Source organism: Notolepis coatsorum (genome assembly GCF_963971535.1).
Source record: "Notolepis coatsorum genome assembly, chromosome: 9".
Taxonomy (NCBI): Eukaryota; Metazoa; Chordata; class Actinopteri; order Aulopiformes; family Paralepididae; genus Notolepis; species Notolepis coatsorum.
This window is the reverse complement of record NC_140173.1, coordinates 115,852,864-115,871,789: the sequence shown is the minus strand read 5'-3', so window position 1 is coordinate 115,871,789 and position 18,926 is coordinate 115,852,864. Positions and strand designations below refer to the sequence as shown.

At 46.1% G+C, this 18,926-nt stretch overlaps 1 protein-coding gene across 1 annotated transcript in view; it reads left to right on the top strand.

Moving 5' to 3' along the window:
- plcb1 (phospholipase C beta 1) overlaps positions 1–18,926 on the top strand; it is a gene marked incomplete at both ends in the record, with an annotated part of 206,256 nt that overhangs the window by 151,033 nt on the left and 36,297 nt on the right. Inside the window, 3 exons of the mRNA XM_084321967.1 lie at positions 9,459–9,597; positions 9,906–9,959; positions 13,379–13,574. Coding sequence (XP_084178093.1) covers positions 9,459–9,597; positions 9,906–9,959; positions 13,379–13,574 — 389 coding nt within the window. The remainder of the gene's footprint in view (positions 1–9,458; positions 9,598–9,905; positions 9,960–13,378; positions 13,575–18,926) is intronic.

Genomic DNA, 18,926 nt, shown 5'->3' with positions numbered 1-18,926 from the left:
GTTAATGTTTTTAAATATTTTTTTTGTAGCCAAGAGTAAAGACCATAACCCTATCAAAAACAGTAGTCAAAGTGTATATTTTCATTTTTACCTATGTTTTATACGATTTATCGGAAATACGAATTTGTCGGAAAATGCTAATTATCGTAAAACCGCAAGGAAATTACTAAATCCAGATTCAACCCTGCCATTGGAAAGAGGAGCATTTTCCCTATCTGTTGTGAAGGGCCAGATTAAACCGAATATATATATTTATTTATATATATATATTTAATTGTATTTGTATATTCTCTAATATTCCCTGATATCCCTTGTATATTCCTTGTACAATATGCATTGAATATCCATTCTAGCCTACTGAACATCCCATAATAGTCTCCATTCTACTATTGGTCGAGACCTTGGTGCCAGGCTGCCATACCCCTCAGACCCAGTTCAAACGTACCGCTCCACATGTACGAACAAGTCCTAGTTCCGCGTAGGAATCTGACTACCGCACCACTAATGGGACTATTTGTTCATAGTGCGTATATATACTGCGCTACTAAAGTAGGACTTCCTTTTTCAGTCCAGTTTCTTACCCTCCAATAGAGTCACAGACGTAAAGCCTCCCCGCGACGCCACGTGTGGGAGTAAGGCCAAGTTCGCCTACCATCGGTATTGAGACATCGTGTATATTAATATTTGAATAGTCATATTTGGCACTATATCGTCGAGTTGGACGTAGTCTATTAAGCTAATAATAGTCTGTTAATATATAGTGCTTCGTACGGTGAGAAAACTACCGTAGTCAGTACCCCATCGTTTCGGGCAGAGAACTGGCTGCTTATCCAGGGTGGTTGACCCCACGTGAAGCTGCACCCGAGGAGCCCCAGAGCCGACGAGCGAGTGGACCTGTATACCGGATTATTCTACCGACGACAGCCCGCCTTCCCAGGCACGGATTATGCTTTGTGTACGTTGATTATTCCATGGATAAAGACCCCCGACACTGCCGTGTGTTGGAACCCCCCCCCCTGGAGAGGACGCAAGGTGAGGAGACGCTCTGCAAGACGAGGTCGCTTCACGTCTCTCCCCCGTGGACCGGAGAGAGCCGGCTCACAGAGAGTCCACCTGCTTTCATCTGTGGTCCAAGGATCGCCGGCGCATTGAACGGCACTACAGTGGGTTCACCTGGGATACCCTTGGCCGGATGAGGCAGCCGGATTCTACCCCCCCCCCCTTCCTACTCCTGTCGGCTTACAAGCGACCGGATTAACCCCCTCTAGTGTATCCAGTATATAATCATTAAAGTATCATTGCTGTTATTCCTTAAACTATTCCAGGTCGTATATGTACCACCTGCGCCTTCAGAGATTGGACATTCTCTATTGATATACCGACGAATACTCTTGCCATAAAAGTGCATACTAATTTCCATTCATAAATGTGATTGATTTGATTAAGTGCTTGCTCTACACACCATCGCTGTGTAGAAATAAAGACCTATTTCTAATTCGTACATTTGTGTTGGATCCGTTTCATCTACGTGACAGTGTTCATCATAATATATTTATGCCGTGTACTGGGTGGCCGAATATTAAGTACAAAGGTAGTGGTAGTAAGTATCATATCTAGTAATACAGTCAGGGAATTGTACCCCTCAGTTACAATTGGTCCTTCGAGCCGGAGGGTAATTAGTGTAATATTAATATAGTGTTATTAATATTGAAATGGCCTATGATGAACACTCCACGAAACGATCCTCCTAACCAACGCCCGCAGCGCGAACGACGGCTCCCTCAGTACTTAGAGGCTTACGCTGTCAGTCAACAACCTAGTCTTCTACTAACAGTAAACGCGGTAAAACTAGAAAGTAAAAGTATGTCTAACCCCAACGCCCAGACTACCCCGACCATAGAGGCCCCTACGGGCTCTAATGTAACTGACCAAGTTCACGGTGGGGACCAGTGGGAACCAGACATGACTTCACACCCCGCCAGTACTGAAGAAGTAGTCCCCGATGAGTCCCGGGAGGAATACAACGCTACCGAGAGAGAACTCGGCACGGAAGAAGACGGGGAGAGCACCGTGGAGATAGAGCTCCAAGGCTCCGCAAGGAGTACCCCGAGGGAAGGCTCCCCTATACAACCGCCTTCTCCCAGCGAGGCAGAGAGGACCCTACAGCAGGCCTTCCTCATCAGCCTGAACGCCGCTGCTGAACGCGACCGACTGCAGATCCAGCAGCGGAGCGAAGAAGAGCATATACGTCTAGAAATAAGACGCATTCAGAGAGAAGAGAATGTGGCCCGAGACCGAGCAGACAGCCAGCGAGCAGCTGCTGGTGCTCTACGGGACGCAGAGCGCGACAGACAGCAAGCGCAACTAATAGAACAGCTGATCAGACGGACAACACCCTCTCCCTCCGCCAGAGGCTCCAGGAACTCGTCTAGACACACCTCCAGGGCGGCATCCCCTAGCCGAGTAAACAACCCTGAACTTGACCAACAGACGAGGTCTATACCCCCCACAGACCACCTCCCCCCACCGGTCCAAGCGAGACCTAGCAACCGGGAAGGAGCAGCATATCCTGTGGAGAGGCTAAACCAGAGACTACAAGCACTGGATGACCTAACTGAAGACGAAGAGGAAGAGGAGGAGAACCACGCCCGACGACAGCACAGTACTCTACCGGACCAGGAGGTCCGGTACAGCCCAGGCTATACTCCCGCGGAGCTGCGCTACAGACCCCCGACTCTATACACGGGTGAGCACGACGCACGACCCGCACCGAGGAACAGCACCTGGACAAGCGGGCCATGGTACACTGCCGGTACCAGCCCATACCAAGGAGCGGGAGGAGACTCGCCTAGGAGGCCTCTCCCCCAACGCTCGCCGATGTATCCACAGTCAGCGTCATACATTGGCACGCCTATGGTACCCGACTTCACCCAAGAGAACCGGGCCCAGTATACGGAACTCCGCATGTGTCTGGAGACCATGTTGGTGGATGTATTGGATGAACGCCACAAATACGCCATCCTACTGAAGCACTTAAAGGTACCCCGCGCACATAATATAGCGCTCGCCTACGCGACTTCCACCACCCCATACACAGCAGCGCTGGTAGCATTGGACCAGAGGTATGGGCGCATATGGGATTACGTGATCCAGGAGATCCGACACATCGACCGCTTACCCCCAGCAATAGACAATCGAGCACTGGACGACCTGTCCATCAGAGTGCAGTCCCTGGTAGGGATGTTGGGAGCGCAGAGAGAGAAGGGGAGGCATGAACTTTACGCCAACTCAAATGTGGAAAGGATCTTGGAGAAGCTGCCGCCCGCTCAACAGGAGCGTTTTAGGCGACAGAGAGACCACCGAGACCCGAATGGCCCCGAACCGAACCTCCTCGATCTAGCAGACTTCCTGGCGAGAGAAGTCAGCAGCCTACGGCTAGATACATTCGGACGGAGCACCCCTGGCTCCAGAGAAGGAACCAGACGACTAAATGATGGAAGAAGATCGGTGACTGTGATGCACCAATCGGAGTCAGTACCGAGCAGCAGGAGCCACAGCACCCCCTCCAGAACGGAGAAGTGGAAGATAGTGTGCCCCTACTGTGAGAAAGAACACTGGCTAGCGCAATGTGACTCCTTCCCCAAGCTGAACGCGGAGGAAGCAAGTCAATGGATAAAGTCCAACAAGCGCTGTTTTCGCTGTGCGCGCTCACACATGGCAGCCGAATGCCGCTTAAAGAAAAGGTGCACCAAGTGCGATGGAGCCCATCTGGACATACTTCACGACAGTAACAGACGGCGCCCTTCACCCGCACCATCCAGCAGCAAAGCGAGCGTCATGTACATCGATCCCGCCAGCAGCAGTGGAGCCCGAGTACTCCTAAAAGTAGTGCGTGTGACACTAAGCTACCAGAATAAAGTCCTGGACACTTACGCCGTCCTCGATGACGGGTCAGAGAAGACCCTGCTGCTCGCCTCTGCTGCGGCCCAGCTAGGGCTGCGGGGAAGCGAAACCCAAATGACAATTCGGACAATAAGACGAGATTTGAAGACGATAAAGGGCGAGAATGTCTCATTCTCTATCGCAGCAAGCGGCCAGCCTGAGCGACGGTACCAGATTACAGACGCTTTCACCAGCCAAGAAATAGGACTGTCGCGGTACACATACCCCGTCGCCAAGCTGATGGAGAAATATGCACATCTGCGCAAGTTACCGATCCCGCTCATAGACAATGCTATGCCGACCCTGTTGATAGGCTCCGACCATGCAGACCTCATTGTCCCGATAGACCGGGTTCATACCGGACCCCGAGGCTGTCCTGCAGCAGTCGAGACCTGTTTGGGATGGACTCTCCAAGGCCCGCTCGCCAAATCTCTCAACCGAAGTACAGCCACTAGATGTCTCCACTCCCGAGTCACAGAGGGAGAAACCGCACTCCTGCAACACGTAGAGCGGCTATGGACCTTGGAACAAATGCCCTTTAAGAACGGAAAGAAAGACATTCGCTCTAAAGATGACATTTACGCCATTCACCTCCTCGAGACAGGGACCAAGAGAGTCCGGTCAACGGCGTGTTGAGATACGCCACGCCACTCCTGCGGCGAGAAGGAATGCCTACTTTCCACGCCAAGACAGACGCCACAGAACGGTACCTGCTGAACACGGAGCGGCGCTTAGCCAAGAACCCCGCCCAAGAGAGTGTATACCGCGCCGAGATTGAGAAGCTCATCACAGCGGGACACGTCACAAAGATGGACATTAAAGAGGCTGACCAGACCACTGAATCGTGGTACGTGCCTCACCACAAGGTCCATCACAACGGTAAAGACCGCATAGTATTTAACTGCAGCTACCAGATCGGATCCCAAAATCTGAATAAAGAGTTACTGCCCGGTCCCACACTCGGCCCCTCCCTACTCTGCGTTCTACTCCGCTTCCGCCAGGAAAAGGTGGCCATCAGCGGGGACATTAAAGGAATGTTCCTGCAGGTGAGACTAGTAGAGGCGGACAAGCCCCTGTTACGGTTCCTATGGAGAGAGAAGCCAGGAGATGAGCACCCAGCCATCTACCAATGGGAAGTCCTCCCCTTCGGAACGACGTGCAGCCCCTGCTGTGCTACATTTGCACTACAGAAACATGTAGCAGAGGACCCAGCAGCGGACGAAGAGGTCCGACACAGCGTAAAGAACAGCCGACACAAGGTCACAGAGCTGATTATAAAGAAATACGATGAGGATGTACATCACGCAGGAGCAGAAAGAGTCTTCGCGGAAATCAGACGTTGTTACTGGATCCTACAAGGAAGAGAGGCGGTACGACGCTTCCAGCGAACATGTCTAGACTGCCGCAAGTGGCGCGCGCAGCCCAGCATACCAAGGATGGCTGACCTTCCTCCATGTCGCCTCCGAATCGGTGACAAGCCATTCCACTCAACGGGTATGGACTGCTTTGGCCCGCTGCACATAAAGAAAGGAAGAGGAACCGAGAAGCGGTGGGGTATTGTATTCAAATGCATGACCACCAGAGCGATACACATCGAGCTTCTCCCGACCATGAGCACAGACTCATTCCTTATGGCCTTCCGTAGATTCACATCACGGAAAGGAAGACCGTCTACCCTATTGTCCGATCATGGGACAAACTTCAAAGGCGGCGAAAGAGAGCTGAGAGAGAGCTTCCAAGCTATGGGCCCAGAACTTAAGACCCACCTCGCTCCAGCACAGGTTGATTTCCAATTCAACCCCCCAAACGCACCCCCCTTCGGTGGCACTTGGGAACGAGAAGTGCGCTCCATAAAGACAGCCCTGTACGCAGTACTTGGGGCCCAGACTGTGGCGGAAGAAGTCCTAATGACAGTCCTCACGGAGATTGAGGGAGTACTTAACTCGAAGCCCCTCGGATATGTCTCCAGTGATGTGGCGGATATCGACCCAGTTACCCCCAACACACTCCTGATGGGGCGGCTAGATCCGGCATTACCCCAGACAATGTACCGGCCTGAAGAAGCGAACGGCCGACGAATGTGGAGGTACAACCAAGTATTAGCCGACAAGTTTTGGAGCAGTTTCCTACTGCACTACCTACCGTCTCTACAGACCCACCAGAAGTGGGTAAAGGAGAGAGACAATTTGACAGAAGGAACAGTCGTCATGATTATTGATCAATCACTGCCCAGAGCTATGTGGCCGGCCGGCCGCGTAAGCAAAGTGATCACCGGTGCCGACGGCAAGGTCCGAGCAGCTGAAGTGCTCGTCCAGGGTCGCACTTACACCCGTCCCGTGGCGAGGCTCATAGAACTGCCCCGACTCCCAGACACAATCGATGATGACCATGACCCTATAACCCTATGACTTTGTGAAGTTGACTGACCCCTACAGCAAACCCTTATGTGTAAATAGACAACGCGATTAATCTGTCTCTGTTTAACTGATTAGGTCTGGGACCAATCAGGGGGTGGCTGTTGTGAAGGGCCAGATTAAACCGAATATATTTATTTATTTATATATATATATTTAATTGTATTTGTATATTCTCTAATATTCCCTGATATCCCTTGTATATTCCTTGTACAATATGCATTGAATATCCATTCTAGCCTACTGAACATCCCATAATAGTCTCCATTCTACTATTGGTCGAGACCTTGGTGCCAGGCTGCCATACCCCTCAGACCCAGTTCAAACGTACCGCTCCACATGTACGAACAAGTCCTAGTTCCGCGTAGGAATCTGACTACCGCACCACTAATGGGACTATTTGTTCATAGTGCGTATATATACTGCGCTACTAAAGTAGGACTTCCTTTTTCAGTCCAGTTTCTTACCCTCCAATAGAGTCACAGACGTAAAGCCTCCCCGCGACGCCACGTGTGGGAGTAAGGCCAAGTTCGCCTACCATCGGTATTGAGACATCGTGTATATTAATATTTGAATAGTCATATTTGGCACTATATCGTCGAGTTGGACGTAGTCTATTAAGCTAATAATAGTCTGTTAATATATAGTGCTTCGTACGGTGAGAATACTACCGTAGTCAGTACCCCATCGTTTCGGGCAGAGAACTGGCTGCTTATCCAGGGTGGTTGACCCCACGTGAAGCTGCACCCGAGGAGCCCCAGAGCCGACGAGCGAGTGGACCTGTATACCGGATTATTCTACCGACGACAGCCCGCCTTCCCAGGCACGGATTATGCTTTGTGTACGTTGATTATTCCATGGATAAAGACCCCCGACACTGCCGTGTGTTGGAACCCCCCCCCCTGGAGAGGACGCAAGGTGAGGAGACGCTCTGCAAGACGAGGTCGCTTCACGTCTCTCCCCCGTGGACCGGAGAGAGCCGGCTCACAGAGAGTCCACCTGCTTTCATCTGTGGTCCAAGGATCGCCGGCGCATTGAACGGCACTACAGTGGGTTCACCTGGGATACCCTTGGCCGGATGAGGCAGCCGGATTCTACCCCCCCCCCCCTTCCTACTCCTGTCGGCTTACAAGCGACCGGATTAACCCCCTCTAGTGTATCCAGTATATAATCATTAAAGTATCATTGCTGTTATTCCTTAAACTATTCCAGGTCGTATATGTACCACCTGCGCCTTCAGAGATTGGACATTCTCTATTGATATACCGACGAATACTCTTGCCATAAAAGTGCATACTAATTTCCATTCATAAATGTGATTGATTTGATTAAGTGCTTGCTCTACACACCATCGCTGTGTAGAAATAAAGACCTATTTCTAATTCGTACATTTGTGTTGGATCCGTTTCATCTACGTGACAGTGTTCATCATAATATATTTATGCCGTGTACTGGGTGGCCGAATATTAAGTACAAAGGTAGTGGTAGTAAGTATCATATCTAGTAATACAGTCAGGGAATTGTACCCCTCAGTTACACTATCCATAGATGTATGATTTGGCCATAATAAGGTCAAGGTCAAGTTCAAGGTCAAATATGAATTTATAATTAAAATCGATTATCATTAATTACTGTATCTACAAATCCTTCTGTTTAATCATCTTCCCTTTATTCATTTGCTTAGATTTTTTGTACACATGATCTCAATAAGGTGGTGAATGAGCTCAGTCAGCATTTTCTCGTACCCCACAGATTTAACATGGTATTATTCACCATCAAAGATGCAAAAATAAATCATAATTTATATTCTCCTTTTCTTCATTACAATTTACTCAGCCTAGTAACAGACACAATATTTCTGACACTGGAAATACATACCCCCAGGTCCCTAGATGTTCCTAGATACCAAGAACATGCAAATTGACCTTGCAGAAGTGGAGCAATCTTCCATTTACTTAGGCATGTACCTTTAGGCGAAATATTCCTACAGCTTAACAGGCTAAGTGCGACTAGCCGGAAAGCCATTACTAGAAAGGGGTTAATGTTTTAGGTTGCAACAGGATACGTTTCGTAAGAAATGGGAAAGATGGATAATGTACATTACACCGTTACGATCTTCATTTGTTTAAGGTGAATAGATATTTCCATTCAGGTTAATTGTTAACACTAGCACAGCCGACAAGGGGTCAAATGACCCCTAGGCATTTTCAATAAATGTATCCTCTTCACTCGGTCGAGCTCCAGCTCTGTCACTCAATGACTTTTCCTAAAAGTACCCGTTTTATCTGGCACAGTTTCTGAAATTTCAAAATGACTTCAGGAAAATGTATTCCACATAATGGGCCGTTGGAACAGACGAAAGTCACAGCACTTTGTGAGCATCTAGCGCAGGGGTGGCCAACCCATAGCTCGGGGGCTGCATGTGGCTCTTTGCCCGTCAATGTGTGGCTCTTCCATCAAATTTTTTTTTTTATTATAATATTTCTTTTTTTATATATTTAAAAAAATATATATAATTATGTCACTCAAACCTACATTTCATTGTGGTAAACCTCATATTTTTATATTCAGAGGTAATTATATAGTTTACACTGTTTATTCCCGGCGGGAATCAGTGACATTTTCTCCATGGCTGTGCTAGTGAACCTTGTGTAAAGGGAGTTGAGTGTCAGGAAGATGAACCCCAACATATTTTGTTATTTGTTTGCTTTATGGTAGATGCAGATTTATTGGAGATGTACTCCAACATATTATTTTGTTATTTGTTATTTTTGGTTATTGTTTTTGTTTGTCTAGAAAAAAAGAAGTATAGGATGTTATTGACTGTATGGGTCCTCATGTATGTACTTCTGCACTTTAACTCAGAATTATTAACAATTGATGCAATTTGTACTGCAGAAGGCTGAGATAAATGAAGGTGAAGTCACAATATTGCTTGTATGGACCATGGAGAAAATCAATAAAAAGAGAATTTCTCAACAAAAAAAAGGGAAAGGAAAGTAATCACATCATGTGACTGAGTTGGAGGATCTCTGTAGATGATGTTACTGATTCCAGTTTTCAGCAGGTAACCCTCCAAACCCTGACTTGTTCATCCATCAGGAGGAAGGTGACATAGAGCGTACAGCTGATCTGAGAGGAGCTCCAGTAGAGCTTAGCCCTGCCTCTGGGTCCACAGGCCATGTCCCCATCGTCACCACACCCAAAGCTGCTGCAGCCAACCAGCACACTGCAGCCACAGGTAAAAACCAATGTGTGGAATACCCAGTGGCATCTGGGGTCCAGAACCAATGTTTATGCCACACATAAGATACAGTATGTCACACTGGTGTCCTTAGGCTTTCTGCTGCAGAAAATATGCCACAGAGAAAATGTGCCAAAAGCTCCCAAAAGGTGTGTATTTTCACTATAGATTAATTAATTGATCTATATGGATCGTTGTCAGGATGAGGAAAAGAGGTGAGGGGGATTGAACCTGATGTCTGAAACCTTTAGGACACTAGGTATTAGAGTAGTAATAATAATATTATTGTTTTCTTTGTGCTTCAGAAGTGGCCAAACCAGCAGTCAAGACTGAAGACCTTGTGCTGAGCATTCTGATAGGTCAGTGGCTGCCATAATGTCTTCTGATAGGTCAGTGGCTGTCATGTGTCACAATATAGGGTGATAAAATGAGAATTGCATTATCAGGGAAAATCTCCTATTGACTATCACAATCGGATACGCCAGTTGTTGTCACATGACTGTAATGACAAGTTCATATCTTTGTGTGCTATCTGACACATTGGAATGTGAACCCTTTTACACCTATACTGTTCCATTATGACCATATTCTGAGCTTGACCTTCATGGGTTTGTGATGGATTATTGAGTTAGTGGGTATTTCAAAGTACCTCATATTTGGTACCATTTTGAAGCTATCAACTAGGGCTTTCCAATGATATAAAATATGTGTATAATTATCATCATTATTATTCATATTATTCATATGAACTTGAACTTGTTGAAATTGAACTTGGAATATAAAAATTTATTTTCAAGCACTTTCCTTACTTGGTATAAGGAATGAGATGGAGAGAATGAGCATGAGAGGGAGAGAGAGAGAGAGAGAGAGAGAGAGAGAGAGAGAGAGAGAGAGAGAGAGAGAGAGAGAGAGAGAGAGAGAGACAGATAGAGAGAAGGAGAGAGAGAGAGGCATATGGTGCGAGTCTCGGAGCGATCTCTCTTCTGTCTCTCCCCCTGCTTTTGACACACAGTCGCGACTCGAGCCGCTCACACACTCGCACACGCACGCTCTCGGAGCGATCTCTCCTCTCTCTCTCTCCCTCTCTATCTCTCTCGCTCTCTATCTGTCTCTCCCTCTCTATCTCTCTCTCTCTCTCTCTCTCTCTCTCTCTCTCTCTCAATTCAATTCAATTCAATTCAAAAAGCTTTATTGGCATGAAATTTCACAAATGTTGCCAAAGCACAATTATGACATAAACAGCAAACACCATTATACAATACAACAACAATATCAACAGAACAAGATCAAAGAAATAAAGGAGATGGTGCGGTGAATAAAACATGGTACATATATATATATAGTATATGTGTCCTACTGGTTGTCCCTTTTCTTGTGACATTCTCTCTCTCTCTCTCTCTCTCTCTCTCTCTCTCTCTCTCTCCCCCAAAGTTATCTGCCAGTGCAGGTGGGTGACTGTCACTCAAAGCGCATTGCGAGTATGGGCGGAGCCCAGCCAAAAACAGCTTGGAATCTGGCAGGGCAGAAAGTGGTTCACCAAAGTACTTGATTAAAAATACAAAACAATGAATTTTATTGAAAAACACCTTACAGATGTGTTCCATAGACTCACAGAAACATTTGCTAAATAGTTCCCCTTTAATTATGTCCACGCTAGGCGGAACCTAAGCATTATGCATTTGTTACATTTACATTAGTCATTTAGCTGATGCTTTTATCCAAAAGCGACAAGTCTGTACGACAAGTCATCAGGAAGGGTACAAGTTAACCCTTTCAGCTGAGTAACAATGTTCATCAAACAGTGTTGAAACTTGGGTGCTGCAGTGTTGAGTGCATAGTAGTAGAGACATTACTAGTAGGTAGTAATATAGACAAGAAAGATTCATTAGTAAAAGAGTGCATAATAGTAGAAGACAGAAGGTTATCCTTTTTTTTCCATTTTCAAATATTGATTGAAGAAGTGTGTTTTTAATCAACGGCGAAAGATTGGTTGTGTTCCGACTGTCGTAACTGTGGTGGGAAGTTCGTTCCACCATTGTGGAGCAAGGACAGAGAATAGGCGGCTTCTCTTTGATGACCCTCCCGGAGCTCGGATAGGGGTGGGTTTGATGCAGCCAGAAGATGAGGCAGGGGTCTTGAGGGTGTGTAGCTAGCAGTGATGCCAGTAACTAGTTACTAAGTAATCAAAGTAATCTGATTACTTTTTTCAGTAAATAGTAATCTAACTTGTTACTTTTTACAAGCCAGTAATCTGATTACAGTTACTTTTCCAAGTGGCTGTGAGTTACTATTTAGTTACTATCTCATAATGCTGATGATAAGAGAGCCAGGGGTACAGTCAGCTAGACCGGAGTATGGTCTGATGGCTGATGAGCCAATCATGATTTATGACATTATGCACTTTCAATAAAGCATTATTAAAAAAAAAAAAAATGTTGTCATTCTTGTGGCAGCAGCAGGGGGGACGTCGACGACTTCGTAACCTAGTTACTTTAAAAGTAACTAAGTTACTTTGATAATCAAGTAATCAGTAAAGTAACTAGATTACTTTTTAAAGGAGTAATCAGTAATCAGTAATCAGATTATTTTTACAAGTAATCTGTGGCATCACTGGTAGCTAGAGACCATTGACTGGAAGTAGGTGTGAGCCGTTCCCTTCGCTGCGCGATCGACGACCTTGAAGCGGATTCATGCGGCGATGGGGAGCCAGTGCAGCACTCTAAGAAGTGGGGTGACATTGCTGACTTTGGTAGGTTGGAGATCAGGCAGGCCGCTGCGTTCTCAATGAATTTAAGTGGCTTGGTGGCGGTGGTCAGTATACCAGCGAGCAGTGCATTGCAGTAGTCGAGGCGAGGAGGAGCACAAGGAGTTGAGTGGCTTCTTTTGTCAGGAAGAGGATCCTTCTGATGTTGCTCAGGAGGAATCTGCAGGTTCTGGTTGTTGCAGCGATGTGAGTGGAGAAGTTCAGCCGGTCGTCAAGGACTACACCTAGGTTCTTGGCGGTCAGGGACGAAGCCACCGCTACATTCTCCACTGTGATGGAACGGTCGGTCAGCGGGGAGGATTTGGCCGGCAGGTGAAGCAGCTCTGTTTTGCTTAGGTTCAGTTTGAGGTGGTTGGTCATCGTTCAGGTGGAGATGTCGGACAGGCAGGCCGAGATCTGTTCAGAGACATGGATATCTGAGGGAGGAAGGGAGAGGAAGAGTTGAGTATCATCGACATAGTAGTGATACAAGAAAGCATGAGACGTGATAATGTTACCCAGATATTTGGTGTAGTCGGAGAAGAGGAGGGGTCCAAGGACCGAGCCCTGGGGGACGCCCGTCTGAAGGGGGCGACAGGGTCCCTCTCCATGATACTTGGTAGGAGAGGTTGTCGAGGTAGGATGACAGCCATGCCAGCACAGGGAGCCTACCACTCCCATTTCTGCAAGGGATGGGAGGAGGTTCTGATGGTTGACTGTGTCGAAGGCCGCCAACAGGTCCAGGAGAATCAGGACAGAGGAGAGGCCCTTCGCTCCTGCTAAGTGAAGAGCCTCTGTGACTGCTATGAGGGCTGTCTCTGTGGAGTGACCAGTCCTGAAGCCTGACTGATTAGGGTAACATCTTAATGTAAATAATGCCATGGTATAGTCTAATTAAAACCAAGATATCAATGGTAATATTATACGGTTTAATATTATCCGTTGCCAGGCAGAACCCGCAAACACTGCAACAGGAAATAAACTATTTAGAATATTCATGTGTTCATGTTTGAAAAGGTCTGTGATCTTTCCTAGATATTCCAGTGGTTACCATAGCAACACTCCAGCAGTGTAAGCTGTACCAGAAGGAGCAGAAGAGACAGTGGAAGGAGCAGAAGGAGCTGGTCAGGAGACACCAGAAGAAGACCAGCCAGTGTCTCAGAGCGCTCAACAGCAGAAACAAGAAGACTGCCAGACAGCACAGCAAGAACAGGTTGACACGTGTGTGTGTGTGTGTGTGTGTGTGTGTGTGTGTGTGTGTGTGTGTGTGTGTGTGTGTGTGTGTGTGTGTGTGTGTGTGTGTGTGTGTGTGTGTGTGTGTGTGTGTGTGTGTGTGTGTGTGTGTGTGTGTGTATGTGTGTGTGTGTGTGTGTGTGTGTGTGTGTGTGTGTGTGTGTGTGTGTGTGTGTGTGTGTGTGTGTGTGTGTGTGTGTGTGTGTGTGTGTGTGTGTGTGTGTGTGTGTGTGTGTGTGTGTGTGTGTGTGTGTGTGAGTGGCGTTTTTAGGGTTAGAAAACATTTGGGGCTTCGGCCCGGGTTTTTTATTTTAAAATTTTCTTTTACAGAAATACGCAATTTTTTAGTAATTAGAGACGAATACTGAAGAACTAGATTAGAGTTTTTTAAAGTGAGGTCCAGGTCCATGAGAAGGATCTGGGCAGTCCCCATAGAAAATTCAAAGTTAACAGGACCAAATCATAAATTTCTTATTTATTTAACCTTTATTTAGCCAGATAAAACATTGATCTGGTCCAAGAGGCCCCAACAGGAGTACAAATATACATATATACACATATACACAAATATATATACATACATACATACACACATATACACACCAATAACAAAATAAAAACACAGTTAAGAATCATACACATAAGCAAATAAACAAACAAACATATGCACAGCCTATGTACAAAATAAATAAACAGTTAATCTCTAGTCTTTACAGTTTTCTTCGATTGCATAAACACTCAAATCAAAAGTATTACACAATAATCAAAACCTTACACTCAAGGAGCAAAACATAGGCCCAGATTTGCACCCCTATAAGCACAAAGTCAGCCTCACACTTTTTGCAAAACAATACACACAGTGATTTGCAAAACACTAAACACACTTGCATTACATTAGACACAGAATGTCAAATTACCACACATATGAGCCAATTGGTTAAACACAGCCATCAAATGCACAAACACACCATTGCTTAATTGTAGATAAACCAATCAGGTTTAAGCACTATAAAAATGCAGCAGGTGAGTTCACCTGTCTTCAACCAAAATGGAAGGAGAGTGAAGTACTGTACACAGAGAACGTGAAAATATACAATACATTCACCAAACACTACACAAGACAACCAATGATGCAGACTGATGAAAATATACATTTTCTCTCCATATACTGTACCCAAATCAGTCAACATGTCAACATGGAGAATCACAACAAAAAATGCTCTTGCCAGATCCAGCTAGGCAAAGAGATAATGTCTAGTATTTTCTGTACTCTATTTAAATTTTTTCTATTTTTGTTTTTGTTTTACTGTAATTTTAACCTGTACTGGATACAGTATTTTATGTTTGTCTGATATTTGCTGAGCTTACAGTGTTATGCACACTGTAGTAGCATGAAAACTGCATGTTTTGTTGTGATTCTCCATGTTGAAATGTTGACTGAGTTGGTTATAATATAACCATATTATGGAGAGAACATTTATATTTTCATCAGTCTGCATCATTGATTTGGGTATATGGAGAGAAAATGTTTTTTTTTCATCAGTCTGCATCATTGATTTGGGTATATGTAGATAAATAAATTATATTTTCATCAGTCTACAGCATTGGTCTTGTGTAGTGTTTGGTGAGTAGAATTGCTAAATGTGTTTTAGGTTAAGCACAGCAGTGTGTAACTGGTTCAAACAGAATTAAGTCATATGAAACGTGTGTTTCATATGGTAACAAAATGTAGTTTTTTATAAATTAGTGTATAGTTTTGACAAGTGTTTAATTTAGCAAAGGATCTGAGGTGTTCTGATAATTGTGTGTGTGGTTGTGCTAATTGTGTGTAGTGTTTTGAAACACCGGGCCCTGTTTTCAAAATCGTGCTTAAGCAATCGGAAAAAAACTGTATTGTGTATTTCATTATATACATATGTTTCAGTCTTCTCATAAAAAAAAGATTAGATTTTTGGGTATTTTCCTGCCTTTAGTCCGCTTTGCATTCACATCTCAAATGAACCGCAGCAGGGTTCACTTGCAAGAGTGAATGAGCTTTCACACCACCGCAAACCAACCGGACTATCTGAGGAAATGAACCAGGTTTCGATTAAAGCTTATTATAGTTTATCACAGTATCATGAGCATGTCTTTGTCAGTGGACACTGGACATGGGTATGATGGCTCCAGGTGCTGCTGCGTTAAAGTGCACATCTTCAATACCTATCTGTACTATTTAAAAGCACAGTGCAGGACACACTCAAAGGTTATCGCACCTCAGAGATGGCAGTGGACATGTATGACAGGACAAAGGCCATATGTAATGGCCTTGGGATTGAGGAACATACTACCAGCCAAAGGAGGAAGCAGAAAAGGATGGACGAGTATGTAGTTGAGTCATCTTGTGGCACAAGCTCAGACCTCATGGAGATCAGCTGAGACAGAGACTGTTCTATCCAGTCCTCGACAGAATGCTGCAAGAGCTTGAGAGCAGGTTCTCATGAGTTGGAGAACAACGTATGAGAGGCATACAGGCATGTTATCCAGCCTCAGACCAGTTTCTCTCAGTGGACTTGCTGCAACCCCTCGCCACACATTACAATATCCAACTACTGCCAGAGGAGATTACAGTTGCAAAGTGTTTCTTGGCCAGGACAGGCTGTTACGACCCTGGCTCAAGGCACGCAACCTATGTGCAAAACCGACACCAAAACCCCGTGCTCTAACTCAAAGTGCTACTATAGCAAGGAACTATTAATGTAAATGTAAACTAATGTACTAATGTAAACCCAACGGACACGGACTGGAAGAATGTGACAGCACTTCCTCTAAGCACCGACTCTGCATGTGTGTTACTAGGGCTGGCTTTAAAGCTCCCAGCAGGTAACCAATCAGCACTAATTGGCTAATTGGCAGCCCTCACCTGCATGCCCCGTGACACAGGAGTAATCAGGCCTGCCTGCACAGTGACACAGGAGTGATCAGCTCCTGGTACATAACACCTCCCCCACCAAACTGGTTGCCCCAGAGGCAACCACCACACAACAACCCATAAACAAAAACAAAAAAAACAACTGTGACCCATTAGTTGTCAGGGCCACTACCACAACAGCGATAGCGGGTCGGCCCCTGTCGAACACGACCACCAACCGTGTTGTATGCTCCCTTTCAACAGGCCCCTCCACCGATCTGTCAAAAATAGACTGCAAACCAAAATCAACCTGAGAACTGCGCTCAACAGAACAGAACACAGCACAACAAAAACCATAGATCACTGATACCACCACCGCGCCCATATCCATCCCACCTGGCACTGGCAGTTCAGGATACTGCAAACCGTGAACATCCAGAGTAGGATGTACCGCCTCAGGTACAGCCCCAGCGTACCGGGAACATGGCAGTACGACAGTCACAAAAACGTCTGGAACACCATCTAAAATGGCGTCACCCAAAATAACATTGTCCTGATCAAAATCAAAATGGCTGCCACTCAACAGACCAGGTCGCAAAGGCGGCTCCTGCTCCACAGGACACAGGTAACTAGGTTGACCATCACACCTAGTGCATGGCAGAGAATCAGTGTGGACATGTGGATCAATGTCAGAATCATCAACTGACATACTGGGACCATCCCTGCCCACAAGTGAAACATTAGGGACAATAGAGCTACTGTGGGAAGGCTGGCAGCCTAAGTCAGGCTTAGTAGCCTCTCCAACTAGAACGGTGTCACATGAAACAACAGCACCTATCATAGCATCCTTCCCACACTCATCCTCCAATTAGTTCGTGGCCTCAGCCACCATACAGGCTGGGAAGACCTTGAGACACTGCGCTGCCATATCATCTCCTGTCACATGCTTCTCCGGCACGCATGTCAACTCTGGTTTCACCACCGGGCCTAACACAAAGCCACGATCAAGAGAATCATTATGCAGAGGTACATCCACAGTGTGCTTTCCAAAATTCTCAACAGGTACACTTTTTAATTCAACAAAGAATGTGTCACTAAGTGTAATGTCCCAAGTCGAAGTATCAACAACATCACTTTTGTCCTTTGACATTTCCCGTGCCACAGCACACACAGGGAACACTCCTGGATGTTTCTGTGCCAGCTCATTAGGGACCTCAGAAACCACAGGAATGGGAGTTACAACCGGAGTAGCCAACACTTTGTCACCAGCCAAATTATTCCCTAGAATGAAGGAGACCCCCTTTATGGGAATGTGAGAACATACCCCCACAACAACATTGCCTGATACTAAGGGAGAATTGAGCGTGACCTCATGCAAAGGTGCATCCACAAATCCACCCCCAAAGCCCCGAACAACGACACCGGAATGCAAAGAAGAGTTTTCTGAAAACGACAAAACCCCCTCCAGAATGAGGGACTGAAAAGCACTGGTATCTCTCCAAATTGTTATAGCCTGTCTGGACTCTAGTGCATTAGTCAGAGAAACAAACCCATCCATCATAAACCTTGAGGAACCCTTGAGCTCTTTGTCCACACTTTTGATACTTCCCCCATCACCATCTAACGTTGGCATAGGCGTTCTGCATATGGTTTCTACCAGAGCCACGGTTCTGACATTTTTCTGCTCAAGCACCGGGCACCCAGCAACGATATGACCAGGTTCTTTACAGTAGAAACAGATAATCCCTTCTGGGAATGCACCAGCAGAACCACCCCGCCTAGGAGGTGAAGTTAACTGACCAGCAGACACAGGTTTTGGGAAACGGCCCCCCTGAACAGGACGCCTATCCCCGGACTCAACACGGTAGTCTTCCAAAAACACGGACTTGTGTGTCAACACAAACTCATCAGCGAAGACAGCGGCGTCGCCTATCTTCGATACCTTACGCTCATTTAGATGTGTGGAAACGGTATCAGGAACACATCTTTTAAACTCCTCTAGGAGAATCAACTGCCTAAGCTGCTCTCTTGACTCTGCCTTCTGAGAAGTGCACCACCTGTCAAACAGGTTCCCCTTCTCCCTTCCAAATTCAACATAAGACTGCCCCTCCGACCTGCGATAACCTCTAAAACGCTGACGATAGGCCTCGGGGACCAACGCATAAGCCCTCAATATGGAAGCTTTAACAAGCTCATAATCAGCGCTTTGTTCAAGGGACAGAGCAGTATAGGCTTCTTGTGCCCTACCAACTAAAACACATTGCAGCAGCAGTGTCCAGGCGGTATCAGGCCACTTCAATGTGGTTGCCACCCGTTCAAAAAGGGGAAAATATCTTTCCACGTCCTTCTCAAAAAATGGAGGTACCATCCTAATATTCCTGCCTACATCAAAACCGGAACGTGACTCTGGATGCAGAGCACCCGCCTGCAAGGCAGCGTACTTATATTCGAGCTCCTTCT